Here is a 24,805-nt window from a genome sequence, read left to right as displayed (position 1 = left end):
ATTATATACACATCAGTACAAAATTTATGATATTTATATTTGTCACTTTAAATTTAAGTTTAGTGTTTATATCTCTATAAAACTTAAAAACCTTAAACAAATATAATACAGTGAATCATTTTAGTTCAAACTTCATTTAATATTAATATCCTTCATGTAGTAAATTAACCTTAATAATGAACAAATGCATATATATATATATATATATATATCAGTCCAAATTTTATGATTTTTATATTTTTCACTTTAAATTTAAGTTTAGTGTTTATATCTCTATAAAACTTAAAAACCGTAAACAAATATAATACAGTTAATCATTTAAGTTCAAACTTCTTTTAATATTAATATCCTTCATGTAGTAAATTAACCTAATAATGAACAAATTCTAATGATAGGGTTGGATTTGAAATATATATATATATATATATATATATATATATATATATATATATATATATATATATATATACCATAGGGATAAATATGTTATTCTCGAACTTGCAAAAGGGTAGATGTGTAAAAGTATCATTTTCAGTAATAAATAAGTAAGTAAATAAATAAATAATAATGCAATACATATACTTACTAAACTGAGTCCAACTCGCACCACCCACTCCCACCCACCCACCCCCCCACATGCCAACAACCGGACGTGGCGATACACTGCATGCCCCCTCCTCCCCTGGCCTGCTCCTCACCTTGACACCAACACCCTTGACAGGCCCCCGGTCTTGCACGGCACACCATTGCTCCCACCCAATAATTGCCTCTGTTCCCTGTCACTCTGACTTCTGACCACCGCACCTGCCGCTTCGTCGCCCCACCGTCTTCTTTCTTATCCTTCTCCCCGTGCGTTCCCCCCACCCATCATCGTCCTACCTAAACCCACCTTTTAATATGGCTTCTTCGCAGGTTAAACTACTCGCTTCATGTGACCCACTCACATGTGAGACTCCCGCTTTGAGGATTTGGTGTTTAGTGTGTCTCGTCATGATGGGGACGCTTTGGTCTCCGATTTTGCCCTTGATTAGTTTTAGGGATTTACGCGTGGATCGGAGCCGTCGATTGGCGGCTGGATCCATCTCCGACCGCTTGCGTGGCCGCCCCCGGGAGCCCTTCTAAGATCGCCCGAGAGAGTCGCTCGGGGAACCGAGGAGACGGGGCGCGCCGGGGGTGGTGCTCCCTCGGAGCAGGATAAGGTTGCGGGAGGGGGTGGTGGTGGGATGCTGCCGCGTTCCGTGTCGGAGAGCGGAAGACCAGGTGGTCCGACGGACCGAGGGGATACCAGAACCGAGATAAAGGGTGGGAAACGCGAACGGGGAAACTGGGGTCGGGAGGGGACAAGAGGGGCGGTGTAGGGTCTCTCAGAGACAGCGAGGAAAAGGTGAGGAAGATTGTATTTGCGAAAACGCCCTTCCGCCTCTCCTCGTTAAAGCAGGAGTGGTTCCTTTCCCCCTCCCCCCTCCCCCCTCCCCCAACCTTTTCCTTCTGCTCATTTCCTCCGCCATTTCCTCCTCCTCCGTGGTGATTCCTAGGATTCTTCTTCGGCGCCTCGATCGCGGCGTCTCGAGCAACCGGGGAGATCGTTGTTCTAGGAAGAGGTAGATTCCTTTTTTCTCTGGGTGATTTTATCTGGCTGTGATGGTAGCGTTTATCTTGCTTTTCCTTTCGTATTCCTGGAGAGGATTTCTTAGATTTGGGGTCTGGTCGACGACTGTGGGATTTTGCGGTGGAGGAGTGTAACGAGGTCCGCGGGTTCCCCATCGCCTTGGTGTTCTTTGCCCCAGATCTGTGGTTTCGGAGGAGAATTATCGCCAAAGGCGGCGCTCTTCTACCGTAGCGCTTACGGTGAATCCGGAGGCGTAAAAGGGGTGCTTTACGCGCCTCCGGCGGGGGTCAAGGGACCAAGCACCTGCGGTTTCAAAAGTGTGACGGAGGCGAAGAGTGGGGAGCGTCGCTCGAGGCGCTTGTACTAGCGTGCCTCGTCACGAGAAGCAAAAAAAGTCAAATTTGCAGAGGAGGGGTCAGAAATAGGAAGTTCAGATTCTATTTTTAGCTGTGGCACCTTTCACCGAAGTAATCGAGTATTCATTGGCATTTTGCTAGGGGCTTGTGTGAGGGTGCATATTTTTTGGGGCTGCTTCAGAATTAACGCGATAATCTCGAGGGCTTGTACGATTATTTAAGCTGCTTTTGGGGCTTGAAAGTGCAGAGCCGGCTGTTCTTGTTGTTTTTGTCTGTAAAGTTGAGCGTTTACTATGACTGCGGCTTCACCGAATAGTTCATCCACAAGACACGGTTCAGGTTACCTTGATTTTCTTTTTTCGTTTGATGCATGCCATATAGAGCTGATTTTACTTTTTTGTTCTCATGTTTGATGTTGTTGTCATTTTTTTTAGTTCTTTATATATTTTTGATCTGATGCTTGAGTTAAAATTTTGTGGAGATTAATATGGCAGCAGATGTGATATCGAGATTTACCCGATGAGTAACTGGTTTTTCAATCCCTTCAAATTTCGTCATCTTTTTTAGATGGTGCTTGTATGCTAAACTTAATCTACTTTAGAGGGGTTTCTTGTTAGTTCTAATATGCTTTCCGGTTTTTTTTCGTATACCTAATTTTGTAAGCATTCGTTTTCTGAACTGGTCTTGGATGATCGCCTTGTTCTCTTCTCTGTGGATGCTGAGTATGTTCGTTGAATTGAGATTATTCATTTGGTTCTGGTTCTTGGATTTGGTCAAGGAACCTCTTTTGCCTCTCTTTTCATTTCATCTATCCTCCTGCGTTGAAGATCCTGTAACGTTTCCAGATTTCAGGAATTTTGTGTTCCCGTTTCAGGAGATATAGTTATATTGCTTTTTCATTTACCATCTTATTAACTGCTTGTCATTTATAGAAAAAATTGGCTCTAGATGCTGAGCTCAATATTAACGTTAATACTTTTGTTCCTCGCTGTCGGTGGAAAATTTCTATATCTAGGGCCCAGTCAAGATGTCTTGTACCCAGAACTATGGAAAGCCTGTGCAGGACCTTTGGTTACTCTACCTCGTGAAGGAGAAAGGGTTTATTACTTTCCTCAAGGTCATATGGAGCAGGTACTTCATACATATAGTAATTTTTGCATCTATTTTCTTTCTATATGCTTTGTCTTTCAAGAGTGATCAAGCGGACCTGTCTAGTAAGTTGCAATGTCCATTAGATCCTGCATATTTTTGTTGGCCCTTTGTGTTGATCTACATTTTCGTTCTACACCATCTACCATCTTCGAGTAAAATGTTCCACCGCCTGCTAGCGATATAGCCCCTAATCTTTCCTTTAGGACAGCAGAGTTGATTAGTGTTTCCATTAAACTCGGATTACTTGAAACAGTGTTTTGAGTTAAAACTATACAGTTAAAATGGCCTATTGTCCAAAAGATAAGATAACTGGATGCAGATACTCATATGTAGATTTTCTTTTCTGTTGTCTTGTAGCTTGAAGCATCAACAGATCAAGAGCTTGACCAGCAAATGCCCTTGTTTGATCTGCCATCAAAAATCTTATGCAGGGTAGTTTATGTTCAACTTCAGGCAAGTCACTTACTTCCAAGACATGATTTAACTGAGTATTCACTTGTTACCCTTCGTCCTTCATGTTTAATTCACTGGTGGACTGAATTATGTTCTTTTGTTTTGTGTACTTATTCAGGCCGAGCCTGATACAGATGAAGTATATGCACATATTACATTGCATCCTGAGATAAATGTAAGTCTTTCTTATTTATCTTTGACTTCTAGATCATGCCACAGTCTATATCAGTCAAGATTTTCTGATGCTCTCCTTCTAAAGATGGTTTGCAAAATCACAAAATCAGAACATAGTTATTTTCTGCTTCATATTATAATATCAATGTGTATCTTTAGAATACTGATTCTGTAAACAAAATGAAAAGTTTCTGTTTCTAATTATTGTGTGACCTTGGAGTGACCACAACCAGTAACCTGATAACTTTGCTTCCTGTAAACTTGCCGTTTGACCTTGGTTTCATTTGATGCTTCTTTGTTTTCCTAGCAAGCATATTTTCATTTTTCTGCTGACCTCTTTCACTTGTTACTTCTATATTTAATTAGCAAGGTGAAGTTACCAGCCCAGATCCTCCACTGCCTGAGCCTAAAATATGCAACGTCCGTTCCTTCTGCAAGACACTAACTGCATCAGACACAAGCACTCATGGGGGGTTCTCAGTGCTTAGGAAGCATGCAGATGAGTGCCTTCCTCCACTGGTCAGTTGCTGTTACGATGTTCATATTGCTTGTATGCCCGTTGATCATGTGTAACTTGCATTTACAATTTGATAATTTGTTTCACTTTGTCTATTAATTTTCTTTCTTGCTACTTTTGTTCATTGGATTTGACTCAGAATCCACCGTGGCAAGAATTGGTTGACTTTGTTTTTCACTTTGCCTAGTAATTTTGTTTCTTGCTACCTTTCTTCATTGTTTAGGATATGACCCAGAATCCACCATCGCAAGAATTGGTTGCCAAAGATCTTCATGAGAATGAATGGCGTTTCCGACACATTTTTCGAGGTACATGCATATATTGTCAAATTGCTATAAGTAAGATAATTTCTGCTACTTTTTTGCTCAATGTCACAAAGTTTTTTCTCTGTCATCCGACTTTCAGACTAGAAGTCTAGAACTTTGTTTTTTGTCAGGATAAGAGAAGTTTTGATGTTTGAAGTCTATTGTTCTTCCATTTGCCATTTCATTCATTACTTCATTACTTTCTGTAGTAGAATGTGGCAACCCTGTTTGACTTCCTAGGAGAAGGTTGCCACTGTCTTTTGGTAGTACATTTCTATTGTAATTTTTCTCGGAGTACACTGTGTTTCAATGGTTTGATGTGATAGTGATTTATGATGGTCCATACAAGTCTCTTAATTAATGCCTAACATTTATTCGTTTAGTTGGTTTTCATATTTGTAAATTTCTAGAGGTTTGTTGTCTTTTTCATGCCACCTGCAGTACTAAAAAAAGAAATATGCTAATATGAGTTTCAAATTCTCTTTCAGGACAGCCCAGGCGCCATCTGCTCACAACTGGTTGGAGTGTCTTTGTTAGTTCTAAGCGGTTGGTAGCTGGTGATGCATTTATCTTTCTAAGGTCATGGCTACTCTGTTGGCACTTATCTTTATTATTTGTCATTGAAGATACATGTTGTGCTCATAGTGGACCTTGTTGGATAAAAGATTCCTTTAATCTTGGGAAATGATAATGAAGTTCTTGTATCCCTGTACATGGCAGAGGTGAGAATGATGAGCTACGGGTCGGTGTGAGAAGGCTTATGAGACAGCTAAATAGCATGCCATCGTCAGTCATATCCAGTCATAGCATGCATCTTGGAGTTCTGGCTACTGCATCTCATGCTATTGCTACAGGGACTCTTTTTTCTGTTTTTTACAAGCCCAGGTTAGATTCTTCTTTAGCTGTACCATTGTTTACTTAAAAGTAAATGCCAAGTCTGATGTTCCTTTCTTGTTTCCTCGATCTCTATCTCTCTAACAAGTAACATGAACACATACTCACAGGCAAGCATGTTAGTGGTGTTTTGTTTTAATTGGATTAGCAATGCAGGTCTAGTTTTATCAAGCTGCTTGGTTCTCGAACATTTTTGTCCGACTATATTGAGTTGGAAATATTTCCATCATTGTATAGGTTTTCAGATGAAAACAGAAACATGAAATATCACACTGGGTTTCCTTTTCTCTGCTCTAGTTTTTCTAGTAATTGCTTGATATGCTTCTAGTTTGTGTAAGACGCAAGGAGCTTTGCGTTGTGTATGTACTCAAATTTGCACAATTTTATTTAAAGGCAATTGATCTATTAAAAATTGTTCGTTTTTTCAGGACAAGTAGATCAGAGTTCATCATAAGTGTCAACAAGTATCTTGAAGCCAAGAATAACAAATTTTCTGTTGGAATGAGATTTAAAATGAGATTTGAGGGTGACGAAGCCCCAGAACAAAGGTACTTATGCAGTCGATTATAATGGTCACCAAGTACATTATGATGTTAAATCTGCAGTTAGCAAGGTACTGTTTTGCACTTTTACAGGTTTAGTGGTACTATAATTGGTGTAGACACCGCATCATCTCGTTGGAAAGATTCAGAATGGAGATCCTTGAAGGTGGGGACTTGTTGTTATTGGGCTTCTATGCATTATGCCAACTGCAAGTTTATCATATCAACATAGTTGATATTGGTGATTTTAAACTTTGGTTGCTGGATGCATTTGTATGTTTATTGCCTTTGTTTCATAAGTGGCGGTTTGATTTCTATGTTTAGGTCCAATGGGATGAACCTTCATCCATCCCACGTCCAGACAGAGTTTCACCATGGGAATTGGAACCACTTCTTACAGGTACTCCAAACTCTCAACCAGTGCAGAGGAACAAGCGGACACGACCATCGGCTTCGCCCACTATAACATCAGATGTTACTCCAGCGTTTGGTATCGACTTCTATACCTTTTCTATGAGATAGTTGAACTCAGGTTATTCTGAAGTTGTCCCTTTTTATCGATATGCCATTTTGGATGTTATATGTATCCTACAATTTTGTTTATTTCCTTGGTACTTTTTGTAGATACGTAAAATTATTGTTCCCATAATGCAGTGTATCCTCATTTAGTGTTGTTACTGTCAAACAACACTCTTAAAATTGTTTTATCATCAAACAACGTAAAAAAATGGTTGTTTTCATTATTTAAGGCTTCTTATGAATATCCTGGTTTGTTGTCATGTGAGTTTTTTTCAGAAAAAAATGAAAAAAACTTTCTACCTTTTTTTCAAGATGGAAACTGTAAACTGAAAACACGCAAAACATTGAACCTGTTAAAAGTTTGAAGGTAAAAGTACAAAAGACCAGCAAATCTTTCTGTTGATGGCATTTGTAATACATGCATAATCTTATATCACTATTAAGAAACCATCATTAATTTAAGATAAATAAAAGATCCTTATATCTTATTTGTTTATTTTAGCCTTTAATTGGTTTTTCAACATTTTTTAATTAGCTCTCATGCTGTTGCAGGTTTATGGAAATCTCCTGCTGAGAGTACCAGGACATTCTCAGTTTCTGGTTTGCAAAGAGGAACAAAACTACATACATCGTCCTGCCCTACATCTCAGTTCTTATCAGCATCTAAGCCTGGCTTGATTGAATTTAATGTAAGCAATAAATCATCAGCTGCTAACATCCCCATGTGCCGGCCAATCACGTCAGAACATCAAACTGATTCTTTTGGGGCAGATAAAGAACATAGTGAAAGGAAGCAAGAAACTAGTACAGGCTGCTGGCTGTTTGGGATTCAGCTAGTTGAGAGTTCTGCGGTAGAGGAAATATCTCCACTGACTACCATTTCTTGTGTTAGAGATGAACAACCAGTGACATCTTTAGATGTAGAATCAGATCAGCAATCTCAACCATCAAATGTCAAAAGGTCTGACACTCCTGCAGGCAGCAATGAGCCAGAGAAGTCATGCTTAAGGTCAGCCCAAGAGTACCAAAGTCGGCTATTGAGGAGCTGCATCAAGGTCATTATAAGTTACTTTTTTCTTCCCGGTTGCTTCTCTGATCACCATAGCTTCAGTGATCTGAATATTTGTAGTAATACTTTAGTACATTGATGTTGGAAGCAGTTAATTTCTGCAAAAAGAATGTCTGACATTCAAAATGTACCATAATGATCCTTTTACTTTTCTGCAGGTTCACATGCAAGGAATGGCAGTTGGGAGGGCAGTGGATTTGACTAGATTATATGGATATGATGCGCTCCTTCAGAAACTGGAAGAGATGTTCAATATTGAGGGAGAGCTTTCCAGTGTGGTAAAAAAATGGGAGGTAGTCTACACAGATGACGAGGATGACGTGATGATGGTTGGTGATGACCCCTGGCAGTAAGTCTCTAAAACCATTCCCTTGTACTAAACTATGAGAAAGTTCCTAGAAAATGAGATCTTCAGTTATCAATCTGTGACTAGTTAATTGATCATTCTTTGTCGTAGTGTCTCAGTGTGTCATATTTATTATGATTGGATTTCATGCACTTGCAGTGAGTTCTGCAGCATGGCAAGAAAAATATACATCTACACATGTGAGGAGGCCAAAAGGCTGACTCCCAGGGTGAAGCTTCCAGCTGTTGGTGAGGTCATCAGGTCCAAGAAAGCCGCAGCCGATGCTGACGCCACGGGAAACAACCAGGAAGATCAAACTTGAGTTGCTGATTAGGATTGCTGACTCAATCTACGAGTATGAATCTGCATATTTTGTTCTTCGGCATAGTCTGGCCGTCAGATTGTAAGCTTGCGTAGACCATGTTTGTTCTTTTGCCGAAGCTGCTACCAAACTGGTCACACCGTTTCGTGCCGCTAACATAAGCAACCAAAAAGATGGATAGGGATGGTGCATCAATTTAGGGCTCCCATGTTATTTTCTGGGTCATGGTCTTGATAGCTAGGCTGATCCTTGCAGGAAGAGTCAAAAATAACTTGTGTAGAAGGGATAAGGAATTTGAATGGAGGTTGATGGAAGTCAGTCACTATGTCTTCTGTTGTCTCCTTTTTATTTTCCTTCCTCACCATCAAATGGAATTTGTATATATCTAAATCATTATGATACTGCATTATTGCTTTTTATCTGATTTATTAAGTTAAAGACTTGCCAATGTTGCCTCTTATGATACTTTCATGCACATTAATATCAAACTGGGCATGTCATGTATCTACTGCCACATACATGTATATATTGAACTAGACTGTTAAATTTGTTACTGGTTGTGTTCATGCATATTATCTGATGTAATTTTTTTTGTTCTTTTCTGCACTAAAATTGCTACTAAAACATTTTCTTTGAGGTTCCAATGTATGTTTTGTTCCTAGAGAATGTCTAAACCATTTGATTTAACATAAGACTTATGATTAGATATTTCCGAGTACATAAGTTTCTCCATCATTTAGGTACTTGGTAGGGAATAATTCTCCCAAAAAAATAAATATTATTAAGATCTTTGCTTGCCTAGAGATATTTTGGATGGAAGAAGTAAAATAAAAAAAGACGATTTTCGACACATTAGAAAATTACGTATTTGTGTTCCAATCGGGTCGATCTCGATCAAATTGAGCCACTGCTATTTGGGTCGTCAGATCATGTCTGATGCTGATCGGATCAGATCAGTTCACACGGGGCGCCCAATTTATTTGTGTTCGAATGAGGAGTGCCTTTTTTGGTTCACCTGTTTTGGTCGAGGCAGGGAACTGAATGTATCACTCTTCAGATGGCGTTGTGGTGGATGATGTCAGCCATGTTATTCGGGGCCACCTCTCTTTTTAGCGATCGAACCGTGTTCGCTGTCTCGAAAATTGCACGCCTTGACTAACATTACCCATTAATTATTATTCCCACGACCTTTTTCCCGCTCCCGAATATTTCCAGGTATTAGTTCGTCGAACGGGATCGGACGGCCAGGATCGTTCTTAGACCCTATAACTTTGTTTGCCGCCCTTGTTCGTGTCTCCACCGTTCTCACGCTTTCAGGAAACTCGCACTCGCCCTGTGCCCTAATTCCTACAACGATGAGGTTCTCCCGCTTCCTTTCGTCCAGGTAATCGATTTCCTTCCTTTACCCGGTTACCGTCTCTTGGCTTCTCCCTCTGTCGGGAAAATCTTGATGTTCTTGCTTGTCGCCTCAATCCCACCGGACGAAACGAACCTCTCCAGTTCTTTTCGTCCTCGATATTAGACGCCTGGCAACGCGTTCAGATCTGTTCAGAAACGATCGATGGCCCAGTTTCTTTTCTTGATTTCTTTTATCTACTGAGAAGTTGCTCGTCTCTTTTGTCGTCGCAATCCCACATAAAGAAACGAGACTCTCTGTTTTATTTCTTCTTCGTTATGACACGTTTCTTATTGTGTTGAAATCTGATTATAGATGATGGATATACCATGTTGTAGTCTAACTGTTTGTCAAATGGTCTCTGAAGTATAAGAAAGGGTTTTGCAGTACAGTTATCCCCATCTTTATGGCAACCATGACTGAGTTGATCACTCTTTCTTCTGGTTGAGTGGTGGTTTAGGTTTTGCAAACTGTGGTGGTTGGTAGGGATGCGAACGAGACTCTCTGTTTTCTTTCTTCTTCGTTATGAGACGTCTATTATTGTGTTGAAATCTGTTTATAGTTGATAGATATACCATGTTGTAGTCTAACTGTTTGTCAAATGGCCTATGAAGTATAAGAAAGGGTTTTGCAGTACAGTTATCCCCAACTTTTGGCAACCATGACTTAGTTGATCACTCTTTTTTCTGGTTGAGTGGCGGTTTAGGTTTTACACACTGTGGTGGCTAGTAGGGTTGCGAACGAGACTCTCTGTTTTCTTTCTTCTTCGTTACAAGACGTCTATTATTGTGTCGAAATCTGCTTATAGATGATAGATATACCATGTTGTAGTCTAACTGTTTGTCAAATGGTCTCTGAAGTATAAGAAAGGGTTTTGCAGTACAGTTATCCCCATCTTTTGGCAACCATGACTGAGTTGATCACACTTTTTCTGGTTGAGTGGCGGTTTAGGTTTTGCACACTGTGGTGGTTGTTAGGGATGCGAACAAGTTGAGTTTTAGGGTTAAGTTCGCAATGCAATTCATGTTGGAAAACATGGGCCATGTTTTTGAAATTATCTTCTGACCTGTATGATCTGTAGTAGCATCACAAGGATTTGTATTTCAATGACTAGGTGCTACTTGTAACCTTTAGTTGCAGGTAGTTGAAAGAAGAATAACTGAGCACAGTATTTGTGGCATATAATTAATGTGTCAGCAGATGCTGAGCAATCAAGTCTACTATTTCTTGCAGTATTATGTGGATTTGGCATGTGATTTTTTTAAAACTTAGTACATGATTATGATATGATGTCTCAGTTTCACCCCAGACACATTATGTTGGTCATTTGGTTATGTTTATGAATTCTTTAGTGTATAATCAACTAAAGAAGGTTTACTCTTGGAGATTCTGACACACTATCACATAACATTGCAACCATGCTTGCTTGGGTACAGCTATTCTGTTATATTTTGCTCAAAGATATTGCTTTAACATATATATGAGTTTTGCTATAAAGCTATTAATATTCTGTGTAAACTTGCCAGTAAATCTGTACTGGGGAGAGCTGCTAATATAAAGGATTCTTATTGGTTGAAAACTCAACATGGTTTTTCAACTTCTGGACCAGATCTTGTGACAGATGGTATGGATTGAATAGAAGTCTAGTTGTGTTTTCAACTTAACAAACAATGCATTCGTTCACCACCTTTTTTTCCTAGCGGGGAGCACATCTATTGGAAGATTTGCAAACTACACTGTTTTTAAGGGCAAAGCTGCCTTATCGATGAAACCAATTCTTCCAGCTATCCGAGAACTGGATGTATGTTCTATTTGTACACCTATTCTGCACTTCTCAGTATAGGTGTTGGTTTGGACTTTTAACTAACAGTATGCTTGTAGCAGTCTAGGAGTTCTAGAGTATACAGAAATGGCTCTGTTATTTTGACATTTTGGCCTGCTGTTGGACAAAGAAAGTATGATTGGGAAAAGAAGCAGGTAAAGAATGTATTCCTAATTCTTTTTTGTTCTTATTGGAGCATTTCTATTTGTTGTTTTACTTGTCTAGCTATTATTAGCAAAATTAGGGTGGAGTTCTATAAGATTTTGTTTGCTGAACCACAACTTTGTTGATTTATTTTGGATCGTTGCTTGTTCATAGGTCTTTGCTTTGTCAGCTACTGAAGTTGGAAGCTTGATTGGCCTAGGTCCTACTGAATCTTGTGAATTTCTTCATGATCCTTCGATGAAATCGAGGTTCCTGATATTTGATCGTATATTGTTGAGAGCATTTTTATTTTACATGTTGTTTACTTCAAATTATACTCATACTTTCATTTAGTAATTGAATTGCAGTTTAGAAGGCCAGGTGAAGAAATCACTATCAATTTCCCCATTGGGCAATGACAATGGATACTTTATAAACTTATGTAAGTCATGTATGGTTTCTTAGTTAATGTATAATATCACAATGAGTTTCTTGTTTTGATTATTTCCTCCTCCCCTAGTTATCTTGTGGTAATTTTTAGCAGAAATCTCAGAAGATATTATTGTATTAAAATAGAAGCCTCTGTTGCTTCCAGTCTCTAAGAATGACTGATATTTCAAGCTGCTCAAGTTACAGGGAGATTAAGCTAATCAATCATACTATAGAAACTGTCATTGAGTTTTCTAGTGTTTGATTTTTCCCTGTCATATACATCAGGTTTGATTTTTTTTTTTTTAGTATGCTTGGACAACCTATACCATGTTAAACAAGAGATATGGCAAGATTGTCTTCCATACTATACTTTTATGTAGTGAGTGCTCCAAGAAGTTACAAAGCACCACACTATGTTGTCCATGAGCATTACTATATATCTTGTATATGTAGTAATTTTAAGAATTTGTATGAAATAGTTCCATTGTATTTTCATGGTTTTGACTTATGTGCTATTCCTTCTCCATTTTGATAAAACTAATCTTCCAATTACTGTCACTGTAAATTGTTGGAAAAAGGATGTTATAGAAAACTAAGTTGTTTTTTTCCCTTTTAAACCATTGATAGCTTGATGATGGACGGAGTTGGGTATTTGGAACATGTAAAAATAGAGATGAAAACCCATTTCCAAAAAGTGGAAAGTCCTGATTGCTGTGAAACTGGTAGTGGTTTTTGGAACTTTGCATTTGGTTAGCATTAATCGAGCTTTTACAGGGTCAATTTGCTTACATCTTCCAGTTAATGATTACTTCCCTAGATGAAAAACTGCATTACCTCTGTCATTGAAGCATTCAGTTTACAAAACATTTATGGACAAGTTTAATCTATTTCCACAAAACTAAAATAGAAAAACTAAATGAAAAATTAGTGGTCTTGCCCTACAAGCATCCTTGTCCTAGAGAGGCACACATTGTCTAGTAAATTGCAATTCAATACAGAGCAACTTTGAGTGGAAGAATCAAGAGAGAAACATGATATTTAAAAGAAATTGGACATTTGTATACCAAGATCGAATGTACTTTGTATCTGACCTTTTCTTTACATTTTGGAGTACTTGGAGAGGCAGAAATAACATCATTTTCTGTAATTTTTGTTTTTATTTGTTTATGATCAATATTTAGCTTTATCTACTCCTATTTATTCCCGTTAATGAAAAATTTTCTTTTCTGCAAATTTGCAAACTAACATCATAAGAGATTGAATGGACAGCTGTTGTAAACAACATCCAGAAGACAAATGAGCGACTTTCAGTTCCAATTTCCAAGGCTGAATTCACAGTTATTCGCACAGTATTAAGTGTAAGATTCTCGATGTGATGCTGCAGTTTCTTTCTATCATGAATTCTTCAAGATTTTCTTTTGATGAAACTGTAGATCTAACCAAAACATAAAATGAAGCCAATCCTTGATATATAGTAGAATTTGGGTGCCTTTTTTTTTTCATATTTTAGATGACGCATGATGTGCTGCATCTCAAATGTGTAAATATGCATGCATAATCATAGAATTAAATCCCACTCCTGCAACATAATTTGACAGAATAATTGTCCTTTAACAACACCTGCAATGTCAGTTCTAAGCCCGGATGAAAATGATGAAGTACATTAGGTCATTGACAACCAATGAAAAACTTTGTTAGATTTCAAGAGCATGGATTTTAACTGCTTTCAGTATAGGGATTGAATCGACACACATGGCTCATATGGCAAAAGATTGACGTTTTGTCTTTTAACAACATCAGTGACTCAACTTTCTACATCGCTGGTTTAATTATGCAAATATCTAGCATGTTATAGACCTTAAGATTTAAAGCTCTGTGCTGTATACAAATTGTAGGTTAGATGAAATTTGAGAATTAGTTATGTAAACATGTGAGGTATGTGTAGAAGACTCTTTGTGAAGGACTGGACAAGTGACAGATTTATTAGGGTGTATCTGCAATTTTTTGTACTGTGATACAAGTTGGTTGTCGTGTTTCTAACATACATGACAACCCTAAAGTATTGGTTGAAACTGCAAGTTTTTTGTACCTTGAGACAACATAGTATACCTATTAATTCGTAAACAAATTAGTATTCTAACATACAAGGTGCCTTTTTTTTTTTGTAGTATGTATTGCCACATATCATGGGTTGGCCCCAGGCCATGATGAGAGCACAACAACCAACCACTGAGACAAAAACGTCAAAGAGCCGACCAGATCCCATTTTTGAGTGGGGAAGGTAACTCAGCACACTTTTCCAGCCTAGTGCAGTCTTTGTTCCCAAAGAAACAGTGGTGTCGGCTTATTGTCAGCGTAGAACTTGCATTGTTGGATGCTCAGTATGTCATTTGAACTTGCTGGACAATAGAGGTACTTGACAGAAGTGGTGATTTATGGTTCTGTATTGGGTTTCCTTTACAAAACCATGAACCGAGGATGCTTGCAAGTGCAATTTGTGTTAGTTTGTGGCCATGATATCTGCAGAAAACTGTACTCTTTTGTTTGGTAGGATTACTTAGATATCATATTTGCTGCATGCACCATCATGTTTCGAGAGGCCAAACAGGATCACGAGGACAGGAGATTTTGCATCAACTTTTTAGATATGAGTTGAGCTTTTACTGCTGCATGATATAATCTAGGAAGTCATGCTATGTATTTCTGGTGCATATTGGATGCTGCATGTCTTGTTTATCATCATGTGCTACTACCCTGGTGAAAGAGAAGGGGGGGGGGGGGGATGGGATTTTGGCATGCGTATTGTAGGCCATAGCAAAGCCATGAGAGAAATCTCAAGGAAGCCGTGTTTCTTCCTTGCTCGATGAAGGCTGGCACTGAAAAGACTCGAGGTTTAGTTAGAGCTTCAGCTTAGTATTACGTGGGTGGTGGTGGTGGGTCTGAGGAGCCACAAGACATGACCACCCTCCCTTGACAAGAATGCTAACCTCGAGAACGACGAGTGTGGAAACCATTCACACACACACACACACACACAAAAGGGCACCCAAATCCTTGAGAAAGGAAAACATCACGAGGCAGGAGGCTTTTATTGCAAGCTGTTTTGGTCAGGGAGGAAGATGTACGGTTGGAGTTTGAAACGAAAGAGAGACCGAGAGAATCTTTACATCGAAGTCGCTGGTGGCATCCGGACAAGCTGTGTTAGACATCTGGTGAAGTCGGTCCTCAGCCTGCCTAGAACCACCGAGACAACCCGACTTGGTCTCGAACCTGAGAAAGACGCAGGAGCTGGAACCGCCCCCTCCACTTGTATGAATCACGGAGACAACCTGACTTGGTCTCGAGCCTGAGATAGACGTAGGAGTTGGAACTGTCCTTGGTGAAGCCGAGCTGAGTTTTAAGGAATATTAATTATTTTTTCTTTGATCGTGATCGGGAGTAGAGGAGTTACCCCGTGCTTTATCCCTCCGATGTCTAAATATTTTAATTATTATTATTTTTTATTGAAAAACCCTCAATTTACAATCGGGAGATCTTAACAGCTTCCGATTAGAAAAACCTTGTCTAAATTCCTTCTTGATCCAGAGAATATTTGTCAATTGTGATTTATAGATAAAATTCGGTACCGCTATCTGCTAGATCAATATTCACGTTTTTGTTCTCACCAACAAAAAGTATCGGCCGTCTAGCTCCGTACAGGACCCCGCCGGGGCCAATTTACTTCAGCGATGAGGGCACATGAAATTATTTACACGATAGCGAAGAAAGCCAAGCCTTGATGTCTCAAACGATTGACCCTTTATCACGGAAAGTGTCTTAAGCCAGACTGGCACAACAATATAAGAGTTCATCTATCTTGTAGCATGATATCTTCATCCAATTGCTTCGTGCTGCGCTCCCCTCTGCTGTCTCGCAGAGCTCAGATAGCCCGTTGCTTCTTTGGGCTCGAAGGCGCAGCATTAAATCTGTGGATGAGGAACTTAAAACAAGGAACAAAGACGACGTAAAGGGCACCGAGGATGAAAGGTGCCGCAACGATCCAACCCAACAACTGCAAGAACATGTTTAACGCAAAGTGTTTTGTTAGTCGAAACATAATTCTTATTATTAAGGACAAACTACTTAACTTATAACGAGCAAAATGTGCGGTTGACGAACCGCATGGAGTACACTGATTAGGACGTCTCTTGAGGCTTCACCTGTTACCACCTTCATCAGTGCATCGGATGTCAAGGGGAAATGAGGACCGCCAGAGATGACTTCGCCAAGGCGCAGGAATGGTACAACCAGACTGAGAAGAAACCATAAGTGATAGCTATCAGAATTCATAAAACTAATACAAGGAAATCAAAGCTAAAAAGGCAACCTTTTCTTTTTCTGTTTTATGATGGGAAACAAGGTCTAAGCCTCTAAAAAGATCATTTTGCACCACAGAAAGAGAAAGTAATTTTATTAAATGCCGCGAGGGGATATCAATAAGCCTGTGAAGGGCACCAGAGCCCACACACAAGGAGTAGCAATTCACAAACATGCATATCGTGCATGAACATATTATTGCATCTACTTGCGTTTGAACACTAGATGAGAGAAAAATGCCTCCCAGGATCAAGAATCTTGATAGTAATTCGATAAAAATAACAATCATTGTGTTTAGAAAAAGCTATTAGTGCATTAAAACTACCAGGGAAGTTTTAAATCAAGATTGTGCATATACAAAACATATAAGCCTTACTGTGTTTGCAGTGTTATCAGAGAACATAGGAGTGAGTGAGAAACAGTGAAAGTAGGAGCAAGTCATAAACAGAGAGAGAAACAAGCAAGTCTGGTGATTAGTATGGAGGAACACGATTGATTCAATGAAAAGTGAATATTGGTTTGGTGCCGGGCGAAAATTACCTCAACTCAATTGGGGTCGCAACAAAGTTGGCAAGCATGACACTTGGAGCATGGCAACGGTTTCCAATTAATCCAATGGCCGCACCACAAAGAAGAACCGTGGTCCCTGGTAACAAAAGAACATTTTAGTAGAGTACAAGTATTTTAAACTATAATGTGCTTATGGCATGTGTGCATGCACATCAGAACAATTTTGAACCAAGATTGCTTTCCAATCTGCACATATCGGCAATTACTTGTCATGGACTATACCAACCATAGAGGTCAAAAACAATCTCCTGGTCCTGCAGTATCAGAGTCGATAAAGAAATTAAATATCTTAATGAGATGGAGAATCACACATAACAGTTACTTCATAACAGCTATCGCGGCTGCATTTTTCTTATCCAAATGAACAAATTCTCAGATTCGTATCAGAATCACAATAACACAATTAGGTTCTTACATAGACAAACCTAGAAATTCCGTTAACAAACACTAGCTACAAGAATCTTGACTTCAAACCTGGAGAAAGAAACAAGTTCAGTTGTACCATTCCGAGCCCTTGAAAGTGGTTCAAGTAAATTCATGGGAGGTACCATCATAATCTGGTCAGGTAAGATAACTCATCATTAACTTGTTGAGCCTAGACTATTAGCTCAAGATTTTGGAGGTATCACAGAACTTAACATCTTCATTAAGGCCCAAAGATAATCCAGAATCAAACCCTCGCTGGAAAATAAAGTTGTCATCCTACTCATGGTAGCTGACCTTAGCGTATTCTGCTCTGATACCATTTGTCATGATTCCAATATGATAAATGACCAATTACTTATTGAGTCTAAACCATCGGCCCAAAATCAAACGTAGGACTAAATTTAGAAGTTTTACAAGTACATCCTGGTCTCTATCATCCCTAATGACATGCTGTGTGGGAGCATGCACAGAGTCATTCAATTTACTAGTTGGAGTACATAAAAAATTATCATGTTAACAAGCTTTCATGCCATCAATCGGTTGCCGTATTTTCCAACTTGGAAGCCAAGCTTATAGTGTACAATATCCATCTAAGAATCTTATATCTCTTCAGCAGTACGACGATATTGAATAAGTTTGAAAATGGTTTATCAGTGCCATCGATCATTAAGCAAAGACTGACATAAGCATACTTTGAATCTTACCACAAATGGGAAACACTCCAAGGGTGACGCCAAGAGCAGTTGAAAATGCCAGTTGCTTCGGTTCTGCACCCCTGCAGGCAATTATCAACTCGACATCATTCAAAGCTACCATTGTAGCTGAAATCAGCACCATAATGCACAATTTGCAGTAAGGCAACAAGAGTATGGACGAATCACAGGATCAGCAAGAAACACTTGAGGATGTTATAGAATATAAACGGAGATAAAGATCCGAAGAGAAAATAACAGATCAAGATATCTCATGAGACCTCGAAAAACTCAGATCTTGAATTGCAACATCAATCTTACGACGGCTGGGAAGTCGGAAAGCACCGATTATTACGACGACCACACGGCAACAGGCACAATCAATTCGAATCTTGCAATGCACAAAACCCAAAAGCTGCTAAGCTCGAAGAGTACCTTCTAATGATTTGCATAAGTGGATCCACGACCTTCGTCTTGAGCCACGCCGTCAAACCCACTCCCCAAATCGGCATCTTTACCACCAACTCTCCCGAAAAAAGGATCAATTCTTTTTCTCGCTCTTTTTCTTGTAGCACTGCACTGATTCAATAACTTCCTCAAGAGGAATAAACAAAAAGAAATCCAAGAAAAAGCTTCGAAGCAGACCAAATGACGCTAAGGACGGACGGAAACAAGGCTCCGCAGGATTAATTTCGAGACGGCATACGAGCTTGGACGAGGAAGAAGGTAGGGATTTTGAGCTGCGGACAGGGTAAGATATCCCTTCTTCGATCCTTTTCTTGATGACCTTTTCGTGCTCATACTGAGAAGACCGGTTGTCTCGTTCGGCGGTATATTTGGGGAACGGACGGACACCAAAAGAATCCATACCCGTGGACCCCGCGTCATATCTCTGAGAGAGCCCGCATAAGTGAGGAAGTTACGTGTATGTGTTTTGTGTACTCTCCGCTACAAGAAGAGGGGGTTAGGTTATCGGACCTCCTTTTGCGGGTCGGATCATGAGCTCAGTAGTACTATCTGTACCCATTCGAACGGGAAACGAGTTGAATCCCCTGTTAGAGGCTTATCGGATTCTTTGGTTGACACGTTTCGTACCCGCATCCGTTTTTCCAAGCCCCATCGACCGGAGAGCTTTGACTCGAAGAATTCGGCCTGTGGAGATATCCGTGGACGGGAGCTTTCCCTCTTGAGGTTCTTCTTGGGTTGATCACCGAGAGCGACGGCGAACGATCTTGGGAAGCAAGTTTGGAGCCTTTCTGTGGCTTTCGGAGAAAGCTTTAAATTGAAAGGTATGCGAGAAAAAAATGAGGAAACGATGTTGAACTCTCATCCCCCTCGGTTCAGTGCAGGAATGGAGACCGCATGCAGTCTCATCCAAAGAAGCTGTTTACAGTGATGATTACTGGTCGGCAGCAGCTGTCAATGATCGTGAGGCTTCGGAGAGGTCAGTGGAAACAAAGGCAGCAGCTCCGGCTCGGCGTTCTGCGATCTTGACCGGGGCGAAGGGTGCAAGTAGAACCGCCTCTCCTTGATGGCCTTCTCCTCCTCCTCCTCGTTCAGCTCGTCGCATATGCCAAGCCCGGCGAAGCCGGTAGAGGGCGACACCAGCGCGGTCATCAAAGAAGGCGACAGCACCGCTGGACCGACGGCGGGCTTCATCACGGGGAGCTTGAGCCGGGAGCCTCGCCTCCGTTCATGGAGCCGCTTGAGGCCTGCCACCTTGGCGGGGGCGAAGGGGGCGAAGGGGGCAGCGTCGGGCGGCTGCTCGTGCGGGCCGGTGAGCCGCTGGACGAGCTCCTTGAAGGTGGCGGTGTCGGTCTGGACGAAGGTGGTGGGGCATCGCTGTGGTGCTTCTCCGCCATGCGGCTTCTCCATGGATGCTTTGTTGCGTGAAGCGATAGGCTTTTGGTGTCTGCATGCGGTAAGAGAAGATGGCATTATAATATATATATATATATATATATATGGCAAACCACATCACACATTATTAATGCTTCTTATAACGCTAACAATTCCTATTGATGCTCATATCTCATCTACAAAGAGGACCATAGAAGAACCATCTTAAATGTGGTTCATCTTTGAGGGAGAAGAGGAAAGGCCATTACAAAACTTAACAAGAGACTAAGAATCTTCTTATACAGATTCATCTTTTCTCTCGATAAAGGCAGCTATTAATGAGCTCTTTCTGGTTTGATTAAGCTTGTAGCTTAATCCAGAGGCTATACAAGGAAGAAGAAGAAGGAGAACGGTTGAATTCTATGACTCTTGTCTTAGCTAAACAAAGTTAATACATACAGGCAAAGGACATCATAAATTGAAGGAAACGATCAAGTGCTCAAATCACTGCTTTTACGAGAGATTAAAACGCAGGCATTGGATGAATTCAAAATCCACAAGAAGAACATGCAGTGTTGTATGATTCAACTATAAGAAGAACAAAAGATGAAACCTTGAAACAAAGAACACTGCTAACGAGAGATGATCAAAGGTGGCCAAATTCGAGTAAAATTGGCAATTGCTCGCCGCGGTTTCTCCGAATCGATCTGAAGTCAATAAAAACAAGAAGTTTGGCATCAAACAAGAGGTTCGAATGATGGGGACATGCTGTTCGCGTGAAGGACTTCACAGGATATCCATTCTGGGACGAAAGAGAAGAGTCAAGACTAACAAGAAGTAGGTTTGCAGCGTCGGGAGTTTTCTTTTGGTCGCAGTGTCCATTTTAGGCTTTTTGTTTTGTTAGATGGAACCGATTTAAGAGGAAAGCGTTGGAGACAGAATTAAGAGGTTGAAGTTGACTGGTGGTTTGGTACGTCAAAACCAATATCCGAAGAACATAAATTGGATATGTACTTATATCCGAAGAACAGTTATTTTGGTAATGGTTGACATCATATATGATGACAAAGGGAAGAACGAAACCAAGAGCTTTTGTTGTGCTTTAAATTGACTGTTGAATTGCTTCAAAAGGACGAGGGAGGCGTAGATCGTATGTATATCCATGTGGTGCCGCCGTGTAGAGTAGATCAGGCTCAAGTTCAAGTCTACGAATTATATATATATATATATATTCTGTAGCTGTCCTCCCACATCAACAACAAAGCTCATTTGTCTCGTGTGCTTGGACTATCTCACTGCAGCAGTTGCACGTCTATTTTCCATGGCGGCCGGTGCTATCAGCGTGCCCTCGGATGAGACCGACGTCTCCTCTCGGTATAGACGGAGACTCTCCAACCGGACAGACATCTTCCCCTAACATTTGGATCTCTCCACGTAAATATGCCGACGGCAACACACGCTAAATGCCAATCTTTGATAAAGGGTACAATGCATAAACACTTACGATCAAAGCTTTGTATTCTGATGGGGTCATCACAGCGTCTTCCCTAATAACAACATACCTTTGTTACATGTATATATGCCACTGCCGGTTATCTAACATCCGCCGGTGTTTTCCTTCGATGGTCGATGGCCCTCGATGAAGCTTCTGACATCCTCCATGAGCACCGCTGACTGCTTCAGGTCGGGGAAGGCGAAGAAGGCGTGGAAGGCCTCCGGGTACTCTACCAGCCGCGCTTCCTTCCCCCTCGCTTTCAGCCCCTCGTAGTACCTCCGTTGCCAGTCCTGCAGCGGGTCGAACCCCCCCACGACCACCAACGCCGCCGGCAGAGCCTCCTCCAGCTCCCCCGTCGCCCGCGGCCCGAACACGTTCGATGCCTCGTGGTCCCTGTCCGCCCCCTCCGGCAGGAACGCCCGCCACAGCCAGTCCGTTCGCTCAACAGTCACCAGCGGCGCCCCGGCCAGCCGCACCTCCGCCTCTGTCCGCTGCTCACCGCCGAAGTACGGCTGGATGAGCACCATGCCCGCGAGCCGCAGCCTCTTCCACCCGCTGCCGGCTCCTGCAGCCCAGCGCCGGGCCACGTGGTGGCAGATGTTCGCGCCGGCGGAGTCGCCGACCAAGAAGCATCTGGACAGGTCGGCGAGATCGGCCGCTAAAGGGTCAGCGTACAGCAGGCCGACGCGATCCAGGAAGCGGAGCACGTCGACCCCGTCCTCGTACGGCGCGGGGTGTCGGTGCTCCGGAGCCAAGCGGTAGTTGACGGATACGACGATGGCATTGACCGTGCGGCAGAGCCGGCGACAGACGTGGTCGTAGAGGTAGGAGGCGGGGGAGAGGAAGGCGAAACCGCCTCCGTGGAAGTAGACGATGACGGGGATCTTGAGGCCGGCGGAGTCGGAACAGGGGATGAAGAGGCGGAACCAAACGTCACGGGAGGTGTCGACGGGGACGTCGACGGTGCGGATGCCTTGGACGGGTTTGGCGGAGGCGGAGGATCGGGCGTCGAGGAGGGAGACGAGTCGGCGGTTGACGGTGCCGTCGGATCGGCAAGCGGCGTCGTTGATGGCGGAAGCGGCTGCAATGATGAACCGCTTGGTGATCGATAGGGGCGGAGCCACGGCGGCAAGGCCGGGCTCATCCGGCGAGCGCATCTCTGCGGCTACCGCACCGGCTCCCTCGGAAGCGGTTTCACAGTGTCCCGCGAGGGAGCGAGTTGGAGGGCTCATCCGGCGAGGGACTGCATATATAGAGACCGATCACGACTCAGGATCCGCCACGTGTCATCCAGCCCAAGGCCCCACCAACGGCGATAAAAAACAACTAAATCATCTCCGAAACCACCTCCTCCTCGTTGGCTCTCTCACAACTATAATTTGTGGGCCCCAACACAAGCCTGATGTGGCCTGATATGTGGACCACAACCATCTCAACGATCGCTCACGTGAACGTTACGATGTGCATTAAATCGTGCACGTGGTTGGAAAGACTAAGAGATCCACGTGACACTCGCCATGTTAAGGTCGTATTTATACACTGCCTTAGATGCAGCCACGTGGCCATAGACTATCATCTCAACCGTCCAAATCTTCTCATGGGAGGGACGTTTGATTTGATGTGCATTAAGCTAAAAATATATATTATCATCGAAATTGATTAGTGTATTATTGTGTAAATAATAGATCTATGATTTAAATCTAAAATAAAAAAAATAATCTAAAAAATATTCCATATATAATCCAATTTCTCATAATCCATTAAATAACAAATCAAGGGAGAGAAATATATAATCTCACCAATTAATTGACTATTATCTACATATAGTGGACTAAAAATACTCAATATAGACGTTCGGCTACTGTATTGATATACCCCTATCTTTCTTATGTACATTGCAGGCAATACCTCCGTCACAAGTTAGATTATCCCAAATGAAACAGTTTTTAATGGCATGTACAAATTGAGTCCCACCTATTAGTTGAACATTAAGTGCAAGTAGTTGACCACTCACAGCTTGCATCACTCCCTTGCAAATATAGTAAACCTCGCCATTAGGAGGGGTGACTTCAAGCTGTGAGGGGTGACCACTCACAGCTCCCAACGTGAAATGCGTGTTGTTTCATTTTTGTGCAACTCAACCAGCCATTTCTTAATGGTTTAGACGATCGATCGTATTTGATTGTGAGCCACATTTCGGCCCGTGTTAAATTCATATACTACTCGATTCGATTCGATTCGGTGGCGTGCAAATGGTGGTTGGGATTAAGTCGATGGAGAACATATGGCACGTGAATACATTTTAGCTCTTTAGTTGTTTGTAGATATTGGGAATATACAATGTTTAAAAATAACATTTTAGTGTGTGAAATATATATATATATACATATATATATATATGTATATATATATACATATACATATATATATATATTAGTGTTTGTAGATATGGTGGTACTGTTGTCGCGGACCACTGCTCAAATCACATGGGAGGTTGAGCTTCAAGTGGTTCCACCGTCCAGTCTAGACAGTGCCACCGCCTGACATGACTCCAAGTGGCTGAATAAGTCATCCAATCAGCCCAATTCAATCTTATTTAGGGCCTAGTTGACTGATAATTGAGTTACTATGATTTATACTAAAACTAACTCAAATTAAAGTCATAATTATAATAGTTAAGGCTAAAACAATTTATGATACAAGAAATCTAAGTTGTATTAATTATGTTGAATCTCATATTTTGATGATGAAATCAATTAATAATGTTTATTTAATCTACGTTTTGAGTGACACAAGAAACTTCAATCAGGGATTGACAATTAAGGCGGGAAGAATCATGTTGGGTCGGAATGGAACATATCAGAAGATTAGACATCAAGACAGAGGATCGATTGACGTATCGGCAGAAGGCTTCAGGTCATGGGTTTGGGCATCGAGCCAAGAAGAGCGAAAATTGCGCTAAGGAAATCAGAATTGTGAAGGTCAACTAGTCAATTGGGCAATAGGCCACAAGAGAGGATGATGCACCAAAGAATCAAACGAAGCATCGATGAACCAATGACATGCTAGACAACATTTGATTTAAGTCTTATAATAATTTTCTAGATCAAAGTAGGCTTTAAGTGTATAGGATTAACTACGATAGCAAGATATAAAGCAAAATGAAGTCCCGGAGTCAATAATGAGATTTCGTTGGGAGTTCGAGAGTTCGTCAGAAGTCAAAATGTTCATTGAAAGTTCTGCCAAAATTGATCGAGAAGTCCAGGAGCTTGCCAAAGAAGCTCATCTGAACTCGCTAAGAAGATCGTCGTGAATGCAGGAGCTTGCCGGGAGTCCGCTGGCACATTGTCGAGAGATCGTCGGAAGTTCGCCGAA

General features: G+C 41.3%; 5 protein-coding genes across 11 annotated transcripts; 2 read left to right on the top strand and 3 right to left on the bottom strand.

Annotated features, from left to right (window-relative positions):
- The first annotated feature begins 1,134 nt into the window (after positions 1-1,134).
- LOC135622764 (auxin response factor 7-like) lies at positions 1,135-8,706 on the top strand. Of its 3 annotated transcripts, none has more exons than XM_065124915.1 (16): positions 1,135-1,601; positions 1,695-2,023; positions 2,107-2,304; positions 2,981-3,096; positions 3,475-3,570; positions 3,689-3,745; positions 4,111-4,263; positions 4,485-4,569; positions 5,055-5,145; positions 5,287-5,451; positions 5,889-6,008; positions 6,096-6,168; positions 6,327-6,492; positions 7,074-7,576; positions 7,749-7,939; positions 8,096-8,706. In XM_065124915.1, exons 3-16 carry the CDS (start codon positions 2,259-2,261, stop codon positions 8,256-8,258), a joined length of 2,025 nt encoding a protein of 674 aa, XP_064980987.1. In that variant the 5' UTR covers positions 1,135-1,601; positions 1,695-2,023; positions 2,107-2,258; the 3' UTR covers positions 8,259-8,706. The 3 variants fall into 3 exon arrangements, with proteins under 3 accessions (XP_064980987.1, XP_064980988.1, XP_064980989.1); XM_065124916.1 differs by having other exon boundaries at positions 1,683-2,023; XM_065124917.1 differs by lacking the exon at positions 1,695-2,023.
- A 785-nt stretch (positions 8,707-9,491) lies between these two features.
- Positions 9,492-14,566, top strand: LOC135622762 (single-stranded DNA-binding protein WHY2, mitochondrial-like). Of its 2 annotated transcripts, none has more exons than XM_065124908.1 (8): positions 9,492-9,642; positions 11,181-11,278; positions 11,355-11,455; positions 11,536-11,631; positions 11,795-11,889; positions 11,989-12,062; positions 13,322-13,410; positions 14,221-14,566. In XM_065124908.1, the coding sequence occupies exons 1-8, from the start codon at positions 9,614-9,616 to the stop codon at positions 14,335-14,337; spliced, it is 699 nt and encodes a 232-aa protein (XP_064980980.1). In that variant the 5' UTR covers positions 9,492-9,613; the 3' UTR covers positions 14,338-14,566. The 2 variants fall into 2 exon arrangements, with proteins under 2 accessions (XP_064980980.1, XP_064980982.1); XM_065124910.1 differs by having other exon boundaries at positions 9,493-9,642; positions 11,539-11,631.
- A 1,261-nt stretch (positions 14,567-15,827) lies between these two features.
- On the bottom strand, positions 15,828-18,979 carry LOC135622763 (uncharacterized). Of its 4 annotated transcripts, none has more exons than XM_065124911.1 (6): positions 18,742-18,979; positions 18,532-18,670; positions 18,109-18,179; positions 16,949-17,054; positions 16,211-16,343; positions 15,828-16,103 (listed from the first exon to the last, which is right to left on the bottom strand). In XM_065124911.1, the coding sequence occupies exons 1-6, from the start codon at positions 18,962-18,964 to the stop codon at positions 15,972-15,974; spliced, it is 804 nt and encodes a 267-aa protein (XP_064980983.1). In that variant the 5' UTR covers positions 18,965-18,979; the 3' UTR covers positions 15,828-15,971. The 4 variants fall into 4 exon arrangements, with proteins under 4 accessions (XP_064980983.1, XP_064980984.1, XP_064980985.1 ...); XM_065124912.1 differs by having other exon boundaries at positions 18,532-18,661; positions 18,742-18,911; XM_065124913.1 differs by having other exon boundaries at positions 18,532-18,655; positions 18,742-18,911.
- Positions 18,980-19,515: 536 nt separating this feature from the next.
- On the bottom strand, positions 19,516-19,971 carry LOC135623999 (VQ motif-containing protein 31-like). The gene has a single exon (XM_065127466.1). The coding sequence runs from the start codon at positions 19,969-19,971 to the stop codon at positions 19,516-19,518; it is 456 nt and encodes a 151-aa protein (XP_064983538.1).
- Positions 19,972-21,351: 1,380 nt separating this feature from the next.
- Positions 21,352-22,662, bottom strand: LOC135622210 (probable carboxylesterase 18). Its single transcript, XM_065123856.1, has one exon. It carries the CDS (start codon positions 22,660-22,662, stop codon positions 21,532-21,534), a length of 1,131 nt encoding a protein of 376 aa, XP_064979928.1. The 3' UTR covers positions 21,352-21,531.
- Between the last annotated feature and the right edge of the window lie 2,143 nt (positions 22,663-24,805).

Source organism: Musa acuminata, chromosome BXJ2-9 (genome assembly GCF_036884655.1).
Source record: "Musa acuminata AAA Group cultivar baxijiao chromosome BXJ2-9, Cavendish_Baxijiao_AAA, whole genome shotgun sequence".
NCBI lineage: Eukaryota > Viridiplantae > Streptophyta > Magnoliopsida > Zingiberales > Musaceae > Musa > Musa acuminata.
The sequence above is the reverse complement of the archived record's forward strand: the minus strand, read 5'-3'. Positions and strand labels throughout refer to the sequence as shown.